This window comes from Anopheles gambiae, chromosome 3, assembly GCF_943734735.2.
Source record: "Anopheles gambiae chromosome 3, idAnoGambNW_F1_1, whole genome shotgun sequence".
Lineage (NCBI taxonomy): Eukaryota > Metazoa > Arthropoda > Insecta > Diptera > Culicidae > Anopheles > Anopheles gambiae.
Window position 1 is genome coordinate 95,299,785 of NC_064602.1, and position 15,487 is coordinate 95,315,271.

General features: G+C 46.6%; 4 protein-coding genes and 1 non-coding gene across 5 annotated transcripts; 4 read left to right on the forward strand and 1 right to left on the reverse strand.

Moving 5' to 3' along the window:
* Positions 1-187: 187 nt before the first annotated feature.
* Positions 188-1,320, forward strand: LOC1280534 (transcription termination factor 3, mitochondrial). Its single transcript, XM_320384.5, has 2 exons — positions 188-980; positions 1,043-1,320. The coding sequence occupies exons 1-2, from the start codon at positions 188-190 to the stop codon at positions 1,318-1,320; spliced, it is 1,071 nt and encodes a 356-aa protein (XP_320384.5).
* On the reverse strand, positions 1,168-3,990 carry LOC1280532 (endoplasmic reticulum-Golgi intermediate compartment protein 3). Its single transcript, XM_320382.4, has 6 exons — positions 3,685-3,990; positions 3,440-3,598; positions 3,130-3,352; positions 2,702-3,054; positions 1,725-1,926; positions 1,168-1,656 (listed from the first exon to the last, which is right to left on the reverse strand). Exons 1-6 carry the CDS (start codon positions 3,770-3,772, stop codon positions 1,521-1,523), a joined length of 1,161 nt encoding a protein of 386 aa, XP_320382.3. The 5' UTR covers positions 3,773-3,990; the 3' UTR covers positions 1,168-1,520.
* LOC1280533 (reactive oxygen species modulator 1) lies at positions 2,068-2,700 on the forward strand. Its single transcript, XM_320383.5, has 2 exons — positions 2,068-2,371; positions 2,460-2,700. The coding sequence occupies exons 1-2, from the start codon at positions 2,235-2,237 to the stop codon at positions 2,566-2,568; spliced, it is 246 nt and encodes an 81-aa protein (XP_320383.2). The 5' UTR covers positions 2,068-2,234; the 3' UTR covers positions 2,569-2,700.
* A 992-nt stretch (positions 3,991-4,982) lies between the features above and the next one.
* Positions 4,983-13,687, forward strand: LOC1280531 (phosphatidylserine synthase). The gene is made up of 6 exons (XM_320381.4): positions 4,983-5,916; positions 6,657-6,915; positions 6,987-7,439; positions 7,505-7,840; positions 7,918-8,002; positions 11,207-13,687. Exons 1-6 carry the CDS (start codon positions 5,678-5,680, stop codon positions 11,338-11,340), a joined length of 1,506 nt encoding a protein of 501 aa, XP_320381.4. The 5' UTR covers positions 4,983-5,677; the 3' UTR covers positions 11,341-13,687.
* Positions 10,814-10,984, forward strand: LOC11175767 (U11 spliceosomal RNA). The gene has a single exon (XR_003025404.2). It is a non-coding gene; the product is annotated as a U11 spliceosomal RNA (small nuclear RNA).
* Positions 13,688-15,487: the final 1,800 nt, after the last annotated feature.

Here is a 15,487-nt window from a genome sequence, read left to right on the forward strand (position 1 = left end):
CACACCCAAAACGCGCTTCTTTTTTCCACTCGCAACCGGTTTGTTTTGATGGGCAACGATGTTTGACGTTTCTTCATTTGACAGTTCGCCATTTTATGGGAAAACGGGTTTGTTATAGCACACTGTAAACAAAACATTACCGCATGCAGCGGGGTTTCGTGTTCGCTGCGCAAAAAAGTGCCGTAAAATGCGAAGTATACTGAGAAGCATTGTGAAAATAAGAATTCCTGCACGTTCAGGACCTTCCCTGCCACTTCAGCTGTGTACAAAGGTGGCCACAGTGCCTACAACTCCACAGCACAATGCGTTGCAGCGGTACGAGGATGATCTGCAGAACGAGTTTCATCAAATCCTGCGCGAAGAGCGACAATCCGTGCTCGACCCGGTGGCGGATCCGATGTCGCTGGAGGTTTTCCCCAACACCAGACCCGCCTTTAACTTTGCAGCCTACGTCAACAAATCGCCCACCCTGCAGCAACTCGTCTCGCTCGGGGTGGAGCTGCACAAGCTCGAGAAGCGCAAAGGCATCGCACAGTTTGTGCTCGGACTGGACTTTGATCGAGACATGCGGAATCACATCCGCTTCCTGGCGGACGTTGGCGTGCCGGCCGAAAGCTTGGGCGAGTTTCTGACCAAAAATCCACTCATCTTCAAGGAGGATCTGGGGGATCTCGAGACGCGAGTGAATTATCTGCAGTCGAAGCGATTTTTGCCCGAGGAAATCGCACGCATCGTGACGAAGAATCCGTTCTGGTTGATGCTGAACACCAAGCGGATCGATCGGCGGTTAGGATACTTTCAGAAAACGTTCGCACTGGAGGGCAGTGAGGTGCGCGCGCTGTCCACCAAGCAGCCAAGGCTCATTACCTACAATCTGGAGCACGTGCGTAAGAACACCTTCACCGTGCAGGAGGAGATGGGCTTCGAGAAGGAGGAAGTAAAGCAACTGTTGCTGAGCAAACCACGCATCTGGATGATAAGTGAGTGGATTTTGTTGTAATCACCACGAGGGCATACAATGACTCAAAGCATTCTCTTCCAGAGACGGAAGCGCTGCAGTACCGATTCGAGTATCTTCACCGCCGAATGAAGCTTTCGCACGCGGAGCTGCTTCAAACGCCCGATCTGCTGCTAACGCGAGACGTTCGGATCAAGCAAAGGCACGGGTTTCTTAAATTTCTCGGCAAAGTGCAGTACGATCCCAAGAAGGAGCTCTATATTCCGCTAAAATCACTGGCCGAAGGTACGGACGAGGAGTTTGTAGCTGAAGTCGCTAAATCGAACATGGAATGTTACAATCGCTTCCTGAAAACCCTCTAACTGGGGGCTGGTGGACGCGAAGCGTCTTTGCTACATGCTACTAGTGGACGTCGTTGTTACGAATAAAAGAGAGGAGTGCTGTGGTAGTAGGTGAACAAAAAAAGCATTTTCCGCAAAACGACTGGAGGGCATGTTTGTGTGTGTGTAGAGAGAGAGAGAAAAGGAGATTCACTGGTAAATGCAGACATGGACCGAAAGCATTAACTGGCCTTTCCAAGTTCAATCTTGCGCTTGATCACGTGTATCGAGGTAAAGAGCAACGAGTCGATGATGCCGGCCACCGTAAAGATTCCGCCGATTATTGCACATACATTGGTAGCGAAATGACCAAGGGAGCTACAAAAAAATGGATAAAAAAGACAATATTAGTATCTCTCTCTTTGAGGGTATCACGGTAGTCTTACTTTCGCTTTTCGGTAAATTTAACCATCAGCGGCGACAGTTCGTAGTTGACGAAAATGCCCGGCATGCCCGTTTCGCCGCTCATTGCCGTCACACTTTTCTGGTGCTTCGTGACGGAGAACTGGTTCGTGTACAGCGTCGGTCCATTCAGCGGCACAAACATGGTGGGAACAATCTTGATGTAATACTGAAACATCATCGCACCTGGAAGGACAACAAACGGAATTAAGTATTTTTCAAAAACATCCAGAATTATCGCGCTCACAGTGAGAAATCGTTCACGTTGCTATAAAGTGAGAGAAGCGGCTCAGTTCTCACGTGCACCCGCGTGAGAGCTGTCAGCGCGTGCTGTCAAAGTATGCTAAAATTCCTATTATTACGTGATAGTTGTGCATTGTTGCGACAACACACATTTTAACGAATTTGTGCCGAAAATCAAGCTCCCCCCGCGGAAACACTACGTTAGTTCACGTTCTTTTCAGATCCTACAGAAAACCGACACAAAATCAACGATGCCAGCCGTGCCGGGAGGTGTTTACAGCCAGAACCAGCAGCCGAGCTGCTTCGACCGCATGAAGATGGGCTTCACGATTGGGTTCTGCGTGGGAATGGCTAGCGGTGCCCTGTTCGGTGGCTTTTCGGCGCTCAGGTAACGCTCAACCCGGCACAAATGCGTCATCTCCCCGCTCGTTTACGCTCAGTTTTAATGGTGAATGTTTCTCTCGCGCTTTTTTTAGATACGGATTGCGCGGCCGTGAGCTGATCAACAACGTGGGCAAAGTGATGGTGCAGGGTGGCGGCACGTTCGGCACCTTCATGGCAATCGGAACCGGCATACGATGCTAAGTTAAACACAAACACACCCAACAACAACAGGCATCCGTGCGTAATGTCCTTAACTGTGAGCAAAAGCATTCAAATCCCCTCTTCTCTAAACCTAAGAAATGTTAAGCGAATAAACTAGAGACAAAAACCCTACCTTCCGTGGCCTCCACCATCAGTCCGTCCAGTGGGCGGGTAGTACCGAACCCGAACTGTTCCCCGAACGACAGCGTGTTGATGCGGTGCGTGGTGTTGAACCGGGACGACGAGTACGGCTGCACGTCGTGCACGTGGATGTGGTTGATGGAGAAGCTCTTGCCGGGCGCAATGTGAAACCGGCCCTCGACCCGGTTCACCTCCATCGTGCCGTAGATGTGGCAGCCCTCGCTGAACGCTTTCCCTTCCACACTGCCGCCGTTTCCGTTTTTGCACTGCTCAAAGTCCTCCACGTTCGGGTTCCACTTGCGCTCGCGGTACGCATCGATAACTTCCTGGCAGGTGTTGCAGCATCTACGGAATGGCAAATAGGGGGTCAGAAACAGAATTAGAGAATGCTCAACCGAGGCAGCTAGCCAGGCTACTTACTGGGACGCATTTTTAGCCGCACCGTAACAGCTACCGCAGGCGGGTTTGACCGTGGTCGTTGCCGGGGCCTCCGTACTTGAGATACGTTTCGTGGACGCCTGAATGTCCTCCTTTTTGGGCTCCTCGATCTGGTTGCCCTGCAGGTCCAGCCTTCGCTTGTAGATGTTGTGTTCGATGTGCAAATGCTGCTCGCCGGTTGAATCCTGCGCATCCAACGAAACGTCTGTGTGTGTGTGGTTGGGAAAAGATTGGAAAAACACTTTAGTGAAGACGACGATTGTTTACCAAGCGAGCTGACTCTGACGCATACAGTCACAGGATATTCTGGGGATGGTAAAATCTAGATTAATCTTAAGCTTGTGTCCCCGTGTCGTGTCCACGAACAGCTCCTCCGAAACGTTCGGCGACAGGTAGGCATTGATTTCGCCTATCACTAGGGTGACTATCACAATCGAGCTAATCAACGTAACTGGAATGACCGGCAAAGCAGAACAGAAAAATCGTTAATAAAAGCCATTATTAAACTCGCTAATTGATGCAGAAGATCACACTTACGTGCCGCTCCGCTAACGGTGCGTATGCTAAATTCATTGTCTATCTTCGGGTAAGCATCTAGCCGTCGCAGCGAATCAAGAAACCGCATACTTTTGGTCACTACAGCACACGTGCTTTCGCGTTTTGTTTTGGCTTTTTGGTTAATGCAGAACCGGCCGCAAGCCGAGGAGTTAATGCAAATGAGCTTCCGGCTGTGCAAACATGCAGAAGAGATTTTTTTTATCGTATGCTGGAAAAACACGTAGCCACAACAAGCCGAAGTTTGTTATCGTTTTGGTGAATTCTGACAGCCCAAAAGACAGCTGACAGCTGGTGCCGGTGTTTTCTGGTGGCGACAGCCCAATGGTCAAATTTGGAAGCACAGGTACGTTATCGGGTAAACTGTGCCATTTGATTAATTGTTCCGAGTGATGAGGCTGGATGGCGACCTCGAACTTATCCTGGCCACAAGTTTTGAAATTAATCTCAAATATGCCGCAATTTTGGAACTGATTCTACACATTTTTCATGATCTTGGAACTGTTCCTGGGCACGCAACAGTGCGCAATGGTGATGGGAAAAATAAGGTTTTCTTTGGAATCGATTCCGGCTAGGTCCGAAGTTCTCTGGAATCGATTCCAGATATTAGGTCCGTAATCAGTTTCTGGAATCGATTCCGGAATTGGTCCTGGATTCAGCTCCGGCGTCGGAATCGGCTTTGAAACTGGCCTTGGAATCGCAATCCGTTCTGGAATCGGAATCGGATCCAGAAGCGAAATCAGTTTAGGCATCGGAATTGGTTCCAAAATCAGAATTGGTTCCAAAATCAGAATCGGTTTCGAAATCGGAGTCGGTTTCAGCATACCCATAAGAGTAGGCGTTTGGGTCCAATGATGCTACGTATTGATAGCCGCAAAGCATCAAAATTTACTTGTAAACGATCCATTCTCTTGAAGATTCCCACACTGATTTCGTTTCTGAAACTTCTTATTTCAATTCAAAAACTGATTCACATTGCGGAGCTAGCTCCAATTCTAGAGTCAATTCAGATTCCGTTACCGAAGCAAATTGCGATTCCCAGGTCGATTCCATTTTCGAAGCCGATTCTGATATCGGAGCTAATTCGGTTCCGGAATCAACTCAGGAATCGGTTTCGGAATCGGCTCCGGAATTAATCCGGACCATGGAAACGGAATCGGGTAGGTTCGATTCCGAGCTCCCACAACTAGAGCACAAAGCAAAATTGCGCTGCACTGTCAAACCCTCGTGCCGCCCTAGTACAATCAAAACACACTGTGAGCCAACCCGCCAGCAGACTTCACTCAAAAGCTGAAAGGGCTGTCATGTGCTGTCCGCTCTCTGATGTAATCAGCGGCGGTGAGATTAAATTCATATCTCAATAAATTTCCAACCGAGAAACATCGTGCGGTCCCGCAAAACACGCGCTGTGAGCAAGAAGGAAAAAAACGTTCTGCTGAAAATTGCACTCGTGGTGATAGTTCAGCGAAAAGCACAAACACCGTGCGGAGATGTGGAGTTCTGTGATACAAAGTGCAAAAAAACACGTGCCGTAAATGCAACCTCTTGCATCCGAAGAAACCTGCCCGGAACAACTTTCATCTTGTGCGCCCGGGTCCAAGTGACCACACGCAGTCGGAGAAGACCGCGTACGCGAGCCTATGCTGCTGGGTGAATCGATTTTAATTCAATTAAGACAAAGCAAGCGCCGACCTGCTACAGTGAGCCCCCGAATCCATTCGTTCGCAGTGCTGCGTTCTTAATCGTTTGCTAGCCGTGGTAGTGTACAGTTCACAGCACCACAGCGCGGTAGTGCCGGCTGGTGTCGGAAGTTATTTGCCCGCTACCGAAGGAAACACAAATATATCAGCTTCCGGTGAGAAACACACACACGCCCGCGCATATACACACAAGGCTGGCCGAGAACGCGGAATCAGCAGCAGCAGCAGAATCCTTCCCGGACGACGGTGTTATTGTGCTGAGGAGCCGCCGAAACATGAAGAAGCGCGGCGGCAGTCCACAGCCCGCTCCGCCGCCCCGGCCGGCCACGGCGGACGGTGGCATTGGCAGTGAATCGCTGCTGCACGCCTCGCAGCACACGATGGCGGTCAACGAGTTTAAGTTCATTAACGAACGGCCGGTCGACGATATCTCGCTCAACTTCTTCTACAAACCGCACACGATCACGCTGCTGGCCGTGTCGATATTCGGCGTGATGTACTTTGCCTTCGTCCGGTAAGTAGTTTTTTTTTTTGGTGATAGAAAGGGACACACACACACAAACACACGATCCCCGGGCACATAATTTGCTTCATAATCGTATGTCACCCTCCTAGTGTGGCGCGCACGCTACGCAAAAGCTAAGGGGAACTAGTAAGTGCATAATTTAATTTTGCTTTCACGCCAGAACTTCCATTTGATGTGTGCACTATTCCGAGGGTCCGGTGTACTTTGATACCTACCATGACTTCTATGGGGGTCATGTGAAAATGGAGAGGTTTTTTTTCGGAGGGCGAAGCAAACGCTTGTTAGGTAACCGCAACGTGCTCCTCGCACAGCTTGCTAGATCCGCGCAGCAGCTTAGCAGAGAGCAAAAGTATTGGATGCACAAAAAAGTCACATATTTGTTAAAGTAAAGCCAAAAAGTAGTTAGTTATTTTTTACTAGAGCCATGAGAACCGGTGTCTTTTTAGCTTCCTCGAGTCATGCCAGATCAGTTCGCGATAGTGTCACATGTTTCAGATTGATTCCTTTGCATGATGTGAACAAGAACCGTTCCGAAACATGTTGACATTATCGGTGGATCGATCTGGAACCTTTGATACAGTCCCATTGAAGACTATTAGAAGTGAAGTTCGTGTTTTTTTAATAGCCTAAAATTAAATAAGTACAGACACATTGGCCATTTTCACACTCAACAAACTTTGAAAAAATGCTTTATATCTTATCATACTCCGTTTCTGCTCCTTTTCCAGTGATCAGTCCGATATACAGGAGAACATTTGGGCCGGCATGGTTTGCGTCATATTTTTCTTCCTGATCATCTCCGTGCTAGCGTTCCCTAACGGTCCGTTCACGCGCCCCCACCCGGTGGTGTGGCGAATGCTGTTCGGCCTCTCGGTGCTCTACCTGATGCTGCTACAGTTTCTCATGTTCCAGGACTACAAATCAATTATGGGAATTTTCTACTGGTTCGATCCGAAGCTGCGAGATTTCCACATCGACATGGAGAAGGTGAGTGTTTGCCGCAATTAAGCTTGCTTTGGAGAATGTCTACTGACTGGTACTTTCTTCCCACGATCCAGCAATACGCCGCCAACTGTTCGGACATGTCGTTCGAGCGCATCTGGTCCCACGTGGACGTGTTTGCCTGGGGCCACTTTCTGGGCTGGGCCTTCAAGGCGGTACTGATCCGCCACATGGGCATCCTGTGGGCCATCTCGGTGATGTGGGAAATTACGGAAATCACGTTCGCCCATCTGCTGCCCAACTTTGCCGAGTGCTGGTGGGACGCGCTGATACTGGATGTGCTGGTGTGCAATGGGTTCGGCATCTGGTGCGGGCTGAAGATCTGCAAGCTGCTGGAGATGCGCGAGTACAAGTGGGCCAGCATACGGGACATTTCCTCGACGACGGGCAAGCTGAAGCGTGCGGTGCTGCAGTTTACGCCCGAAAGCTGGGCACCGGTACGGTGGCTCGACCCGAAGTGTACCTACATGCGGTTCTTTGCCGTCAGTCAGCTTGTTTTGCTGTGGCAGGTATGTTCGCTGTGTTTCAATAGGAAGAACTTTATAATAACATGTCGCATTCTCTTTATTTTTAGCTGACTGAATTGAACACGTTCTTCCTGAAGCACATCTTTGAAATGCCCCCTTCACACCCGGTGGTCATCGGTCGGTTAGTCTTTGTCGGTCTTTTCACGGCGCCCTCGGTCCGGCAGTACTACATCTACGTCACGGACACGCGCTGCAAGCGCCTGGGCACACAGTGCTGGGTGTACATCGCCATCCTGGTGTCGGAGGCAATACTGTGCATCAAAAACGGCAAGGAGCTGTTCGAACGCACCCAGGTGAAGAACATCGTCGTGTGGCTAATCATACAGGCCGTCCTGTCGGTGCTGTTTGTGTACGGTTGCATGCTGTGGCACCGATACGTTGAGGTAAGCGATCGAATCCGAAAACGAAACGTTCTACTAAACACTAACCATCGCGACACGACTCTCGCTACACATTGCAGGAAGATGATTCACGAGACGGATCTCCGGTGAAGCAGGTCAAACGCACGTTCAAAGATTCGGCCATCGTATCGGGCGACTCGAAAGGTACGTAATCGGGGAACAGAAGGGTCATGGTTATTGCTCTTGCGCTTCGCTCACACCACCACGCCACTCGCTTTATCAAAGTCCAGCTGACCGGCGTTAATCGACTCCCGGGTCGAATCCGGTTTTTGAATCACCCCATATAACATTGTGCGAGCTTGTTGTTTACTACCGCCTCCCGTGAGTGTGTGATTGCTATGCGGAACTTCTTCATACGCGCATGCAAAAAAGCAGTGTGAGAGTGTCCCTTATCGCGCGACTAACCCGACCGGCTTCGTCTGGCCGATAAGTGCCAGCTCCAAATATAACTCTAGCGCGCCAAATCAGGGCTTATCGCGGACGCTACTCTCTTTCTCTCGTTCGCCGATTGGTAGTGCGCGCTCGAACAACACTGTCACGCCACTCCGGGTGGCGCGCGATCCTTATCATGTCTCTCCAACGGTGGGTGAGCAACGGTGCGCGTTCGCGGTTTACGCACGTGTAGCGCATGTGTCGCTGGACGCGGATATTGATCCCCCGACAAGGAAGGGCTAGGAGGAGGATGTATTAGACAGCAACGCAAACGCCAACACACTGACCCATCTGCTGGTAACAGTGAGGAGAGTTGTGCACCCGGTTCGTTTCTTATCCATATTTCTGTTTTGCTGCATCACGCAATGCCAATATAAAATAATATCTGTCACGCGCGCTCGCTATACCCAAAATCTATATGCGTATCTACATATCACCAATCACCAACCTCTCTCTTTGCTCCCGCCATTCCATCGGAAGGACCGGAATATTACGTGCATCCCATGTTTGTGGCACATGCCCGCGGAAAGCTGCGAATGGTCGACATAAACAGCCCTAGCTATGATATCAAAATTAAAATCGTGTGAAGCTGCACGCCCAGCTAGGACGGGCACACACACACACACACACGGCAGCAGCAGTAGCAGCAGCAACTGGCGGTCCGCTGCGCTCCCCCTTAAAAAACCAGGGAATCGATAATCGTCCGTACTAAAATACGTCCGCGCGCGCGCTTGCAGCACCTTGTGTACGAGAATCAAACCGAAGCAGTATTGATGCGATGTGATAATAATGTTTATAGGTTTAGGCAATCGAACAAAGTGAAAGAGGCTTAAAGTGTTTTGTAGGCTAGGAGAAAACCGTTAAAAAATGAGCACCATTTTTCTAGTGTGATCAATGTGCCAAATTGCATTCCCATGTTCGCTTGCTTGTTGTGTACTTGGAGGTGTATTTTATTTCTATTTCATCCTCGCTAAAAGTTTCACCGCTTCATGCTACATTTGTTTCGGTTTATGTTCGGGCGCGCGCGCTGTTTACGTTCCAAGTGCCTTCGTTATGTTAGCTTTTTGCCGTTTAAATAGCCGTTACATTTACGTTTTTGCTTGCCAACGTTTGCACTGGTTAAATATGGGTGGAGCCTATACTGCTAATGATTAGGTTTCAGGTTTAACAAAAAAATTCGCCTTCGCTCTACGATTGAAATGTGTACAAGGCTATTTTAATAATTGATTGTACGCAAACCAAAATGGCCAGAAAGGATTGCTTTCGTACGTGTGTAACTACGAGCCAGACACACAAGGTGAATAGTCAATCATCTGTCGTGTCGAACACAAGGTTCTTCTACTGCTCCTGCTATTTGGCACGTTGCCGAATGTTGAGCTTTAGTTTCTGTGGGTGAAATTAGCATATCAAAAACCGCACAGAAAGAACCCAGAGCCGTCGTGGTGGGTCTCGAAAGGGTCAGATTTTTTGTATTATTTTTCTCCCTCGCCATCTAACCAGTATCCTAAATTGAGCTTAATAACGCCGCCCATCGATAGCGTGTTTGATATAAAACACACGGAACACGGTTTTCATCGCTGTGCCTTACATTATCAAACCGCGTGGAGGAACGAATCGCGTGCAATGGAGTGTATAATTTAGAGCAAATTTTCACTGGCAAATGCTGCTTATCGTTCAGTGCACCCTGCGCTGTAGGTAAATCTTCCAAACGTGGTTCACCCAGCACGCATTTTTACGCTGCAAGTATATTTAGACATTTCTATCCAGGGGATGAAGCCGTCTAGAATAAGGGGAATGTTTAAATAGAACAACATTTAATCGTATTTTTAGCATTCAGTTTCAAACATATTCTAACTGGTTTTTGGTGTTTTGAAGAGAAGAGCTTGAGCTGCATATAGCTATCGTTTCTCGTTTCGTTTATAATCGTTAATTATAACGTTAATTATTTCTCGTTTATAAGCGATAATCGTTTATTGTACTCATTGTGGAATAAGCAGGACTTAAAAAGAATGTCGAAGCCAGCAGCGTCTCTTTTAAATAATCTTTGGCATGCTGCAGTAAAAATAGCGCTTGCTTGCTTAGCTAAATGTGTAGCTAAAATATATATTATCCCAAATAGGAAATATTTTGGATATTTTCAAATGAACCAAATCTGGTTCTTAAATTTCATTTAAAATGTATCCCCAAAATTACACAAAAATATGATTCTCTTCTACTTTTTTTATCTTATTCAAAAGGATTTTTTTTTACATTTTTAATAATAAATTTTAAATTTAAATACAATTTAAATTTTATTAATGAAGCCTTCTTTCTGAAGAATTATCTATAAAGTTGTTAAATGTAAATGTTAAATCTGCATCTCTAAGAAGATAATAAGCCCGCCGCATAGTCGTCACTCGGGAGCATCATCTAACGCTGAAGCGCCCGCCAATGCCTGCGTACATAAATAGATGTTATGCATCGCTAGCGCAGCATGTTGCGCGTTAGTATGGTAAGGGTTGTGTGTCGTGCGTGCGGGTTCAATAAAAGGGTGCTTGCTTTTCTACGCTTTTGTATGGCACATCTGTGCGGCGCCGAGCTCGGTTGAGTCCGGCCAGGTGTCCGTACCGGTGGGGTATGGCTATCAAGACATATCCAGCACGTAATTTTTGACCCCGGAAGGCCGTTGACTCGCACCTCTGCGTCGACGCCTTCGACTCTCTTGCACACGAAATGCTGGCTGCTGTGTCGGTCCTCCTGTGTCTGTTATCACCTCTCAGCCCTTCATGGTTATACTACTCTGCTCCGTACTCCTCTCATCCATTGTGTCAGATCACATTGCTACCGAAAATTGGCAACAACAACACCGCTTACGTTCGATATATCCTATTCTATTCCTCTTCTTTTCTTGTTTTTTTTTCTTTCTCCAAACTATAGGAATCAAGGGTGGTTCTTCCTCGGCCAAAAGCTCACCCCACTCTACGCCCACCAAAAAAGTTCGATCTCAGCAGCAAGGGAGCAGTATCCCGCTAGGTACAGCCGGCAAGTCAGTCCGCGAACATGTTGAGTAAATAGGGTTCGAGGTACAAAACTAAGCGCGCACTGCTCGCAATAGGGAATAGCTTTCCTTACACCACTTTCACGTTTCCCGTTTAACCAGCAGTTACACTAGTTCGTTCGTACGCTGCATGCTTGCTGCAGCATGCGAACCATTTTTAATACCTCCTTTCCGAATCCTACTTGCTTGTTAATCCATTTCTAAAAAATTGCAATACGTAGGAAGGAAGACGTAGACTGTAAGATGTGTGTACCATCTTTCTTTCGGGTTTTGTTTTTAAACATACACACAACTGTTCGAAACCAAATAGAGCTTGGGCACAGGGAAGTAGAAAAATCCATACAGATGCTCGCAGGAGCTCGGCTGGAGTTGGCACTCCTTAGCGCTTGAGCCCAACCAACAGCCAGCGCCCGAAATACTCTTACCATGCTCTGCTTAGTATGTTAGTTTTCGTTTGTTTTAGGTTAATGTGCCTGTTTTTTTGTTTGTTTGTTTAGCTAGTTATGTTTGAAAATTATGAAAAAATGCTTCCCTGCCCTGCTACTGTTGCGTATTTCGTGCGTATGTCTGCTCCCCGTAAGGGGTAAACGGTGTAACACTGTTTACCTGTTGCTTGTTTTTAGGCGTAGTTAACAATCTATCAGTGCACACTATCGACAAATCTTACCGTATTCTATCGTTTTCTCTATCACCCGCTGTTGAGATATATGCTATTAGACAAACACTAACAAGTCGACTGCAAAAGTGCAAACCGGAGAGTCCCGAGTTAAAGGCTGAATGAAATGTAATTTTTACCAAACACGCTGTAGGGCGTGCAGGTGTGTTAGCTAGGGATTTGTGACTCAAATCTTAAGACGGCGATGTGATTGTTACAGCTGATAGAGAGGTAGTGATAGTAATAGCAATAGACCAAACAGCAGCAGTCATACCGACGACGACAAACGTTTCCTCCGACAAAGACGCTATGTGTTTTTGTGTTATTGTAAAAGACACTGTGTGTGTGTGTGTGGTATATGTTCCCAAATGCGATGGGTATACCTATTATACGCAGACTCGCAACGACACTCTGATGCAGCTGTACAAATTGTATTGCGAATAATTATATGTAATAAATGAAGAAACAACAGAGAGACTACAACAGGAAGAGGGAGAGCATTTGCCACCGCGTTTGTGGCAAGTAATAATCAAGCAAAGAAAAGGTTATATGCTGCTCCGGATCTAGTACAACAAACTGCGGCTTGAAGAGGTAGTAATTGTCGGAAGGGATCTGTTCAGTTTGCAGAGGATTGATACATCCGCAAGCTTCCTATTTTAGTTATATCGGACGTGCTGTGCAGAGTGCTGTACAAAAAACGCTGGTACATAAGCGAACCACAAGCGTGTTAGTTGACCTTACTATTTGAACTGTATTGTAAACCCTTTGTGCATCCACGATATCTAAATTCTCGATCATATGCGCTTCGCTGAAAGAATAATTCGACGTGATCGCCATTCTACGCCTTGCTGTACACACCTTAATGAAAACAGTACACTATTTATCTACATATCTTTCTTCCACAACATACAGCTATAGACGGAAAGCAATTTTATAACGTTTCAAATCTAAACGTATTCAACTATCGTGCGTTCGGTTCTACTCTTAAGACTTTGCGCGAGTAGGTAGTTGCGCGCAATATCTCAATTTGAAACTGAAAATCGATCCGAGCAGATGGTAGGAGCGAATGTGTGTAACGTTCTGTCCTGCGTTACTTTATAGGCAAAAATCTCTCTAGTCAGTAAGAAGAAAAGGAAAGAAAGAATGTGTGGAGCAGTTGACTACACTGTCACGATATATAGAATGTAAGATAGTTTTACCAAATGTTACTGTCATGCGTTACAGCAAAACAAATCCCATCCGCACGGTCGCGTGAAAGTTTGAAGGGGTATAGCTTCTTTAAGCTCTTTTGATCAAACGCTGGACAGTGAATTGGAATCCAGCTGTAGGTAGAGCGTGACAGTAATGAGGCGCAAAGCCACAGAAAGTTTATTTTAAGTAGGTTTTTGTTTGGAAGTAATGTACTACGCTGGGTACCGGGGAACAGCCATCTGCTGCTATAAGTATAGTTTACGTTAATAATAGTTTCACGGTATGTTCTTCGCTGGAAAGAACGCTGGAACGGCAGAATATGCTAATAATTAAACCAAAAAAACATTAAAAAAAACACAGACACCCAGGCAAATGTAGGATTAAGATATAGTTATTAGTAAATGAATGTGTTGTGTGGTTGCAATTGTTTTGTGTACATGATCCCATTTTTTTTTGTTTTACAACAGGAATGGAAAACGAATTACAATGATTTCAATAAGAAACACTATGTTAAGATGGCGATTGTGATGATTTACTGAAAATGACATGATGACGATCGAAATGAATCCTTACCCGTAGCAGGTAGTAGTCGCAAGATACGTACACAGAAACACTAGTGCAACGATTTTTGAACGGTAAATATAAAAATGTATTTCAATTCGTCTCTTGTACAAACATATTTATCTTTGATCCACAGGAATACTGTTAAATGATCGAGCTAGCTAGAACCATTAATTCTTCCAGAAACTTTTCGGCATTGTTCCAACCTTCCGCCTGCACGAACTGTGTCACGGTCAAGTTTGATGTTTTACTTGATGAATAATTAAGAATGCTCAGTATTCTGGGCAAATCACGCTCATCAGTTTCATCCAGCGGGTGCTCCAGTTCGTACTCCAGCAGTGCCTTCAAGAGTTCGTAATCATTGCAGTTCAATGATGATAGCACAAGATCGTAGTCATCGTGCCATGTAATTCCACGAATATTGTGTTTAGTCGCATGATGCAGCAAACATTTCACATATGCAATATTTTTCTCCATCAAAGCTATCCAAAGGGGTGGCTTTGTATTGCCATGTAATGTCAAATCAGGTTCGTACTCCAATATCAACTCCAGCACTTCTGTGGTGTTCTCCAATATAGCATAATGCAGCAGTGTGTAGCCCTGGGTGCTCACTATATTTACCGAGCCAGGATCATAGTCGAGTAGCATTTTGATCACTTGCGTCGGGCGTTGATAACTTGCGCGCAAAGCCACGTGTGCCGCTGTTTCTCCACTGCTGCTCAGTACTCTCACATCCACCTTGCAGGCCAGCAAACGTTGAATTATATCGCACCGGCCACTCCTTGCGGCGTGATGTATCATTCGTTCGCCACTAGTTTCGCCATCGTCAAATTCCAGTACGGAAGCCCCGTCACTGTTCCGTAGATCACGCCTAATACACTCGTCGAACAGATATCGAGCAATAGCAAAATCACGTGAACATAGTAAGGAAAGGTGTATGGCACTCACACCGTTTATTCCCAATAGCAACGGGTTGGCATCGTTTTCAACTAACAGTTGAACTATCTCCAGCTTTTCGTTATTAAAGCAACAGTGTAGTGAGGGGGTACCGTCGAACCCAGCTGGTGCATTTGTCATAACACCGAGGTCAACCTTGGTTCCCGGTGGATCGACACTGTTAATGAAACAAACATCCGCCACTCGGCAAAAATAGTGTTTAGTGCCGTCCATTGATTTGAATTGTGCGAAAACCGCTGTGCTTTGTCTGAGTTCTTCCTTGGAGAACTTAAGTAAATCTTTTAGACTGTCATCCAGGGAGTTTGGATTGCTCAACGACAATGTACCGCTTTCAGGATATTCAATGCTGACATTAATCGTGGTTAATACATTGAAAGTGACTGATACAGATGCACTATCGAGCGTGAAATCGTGCCAAACCATGTTCGTCAAATATGCACATTGTTGTAAAGCGGAATATGCACTATCATACATAGAGATTCTATTGCTATGCTCCGATGGTACCTGTTCGTCCCCCGCGCACGAATACGGTGTATCTCGTTCGACGATAATCCTGTGCAACGTGCCTACTCTATCGATCGTGCGCAATTGACGTGCCCAGTTGAGCAGGCTTTCAACCATTGCCGTGTTGCCATCTGCAACAGCGCTACCCAATGGCGTTTTTTGGTATGGCTCTCCCTCCAGAAAAGCAACCATCTTCCAACGCTGTAGCATATTCAACGGCAATCCAAAGCGATCTTTCTCAGTTTTTGTTACAATCACGTCTAGATCTTTCACCCGCTTCGCGATGATTTCC

Coding starts and splice junctions, on each gene's coding strand:
- LOC1280534 (XM_320384.5), top strand. CDS start 188: ATGCGAAGTATACTGAGAAGCATTGTGAAAATAAGAATTCCTGCACGT. Junction 981..1,042: donor ACCACGCATCTGGATGATAA/GTGAGTGGATTT, acceptor ATTCTCTTCCAG/AGACGGAAGCGCTGCAGTAC.
- LOC1280533 (XM_320383.5), top strand. CDS start 2,235: ATGCCAGCCGTGCCGGGAGGTGTTTACAGCCAGAACCAGCAGCCGAGC. Junction 2,372..2,459: donor GGTGGCTTTTCGGCGCTCAG/GTAACGCTCAAC, acceptor CGCTTTTTTTAG/ATACGGATTGCGCGGCCGTG.
- LOC1280532 (XM_320382.4), bottom strand. CDS start 3,772: ATGCGGTTTCTTGATTCGCTGCGACGGCTAGATGCTTACCCGAAGATA. Junction 3,055..3,129: donor GCGGCTAAAAATGCGTCCCA/GTAAGTAGCCTG, acceptor GCCATTCCGTAG/ATGCTGCAACACCTGCCAGG. Junction 1,657..1,724: donor AAATTTACCGAAAAGCGAAA/GTAAGACTACCG, acceptor ATTTTTTTGTAG/CTCCCTTGGTCATTTCGCTA.
- LOC1280531 (XM_320381.4), top strand. CDS start 5,678: ATGAAGAAGCGCGGCGGCAGTCCACAGCCCGCTCCGCCGCCCCGGCCG. Junction 5,917..6,656: donor ATGTACTTTGCCTTCGTCCG/GTAAGTAGTTTT, acceptor CTCCTTTTCCAG/TGATCAGTCCGATATACAGG. Junction 8,003..11,206: donor CGTATCGGGCGACTCGAAAG/GTACGTAATCGG, acceptor TCCAAACTATAG/GAATCAAGGGTGGTTCTTCC.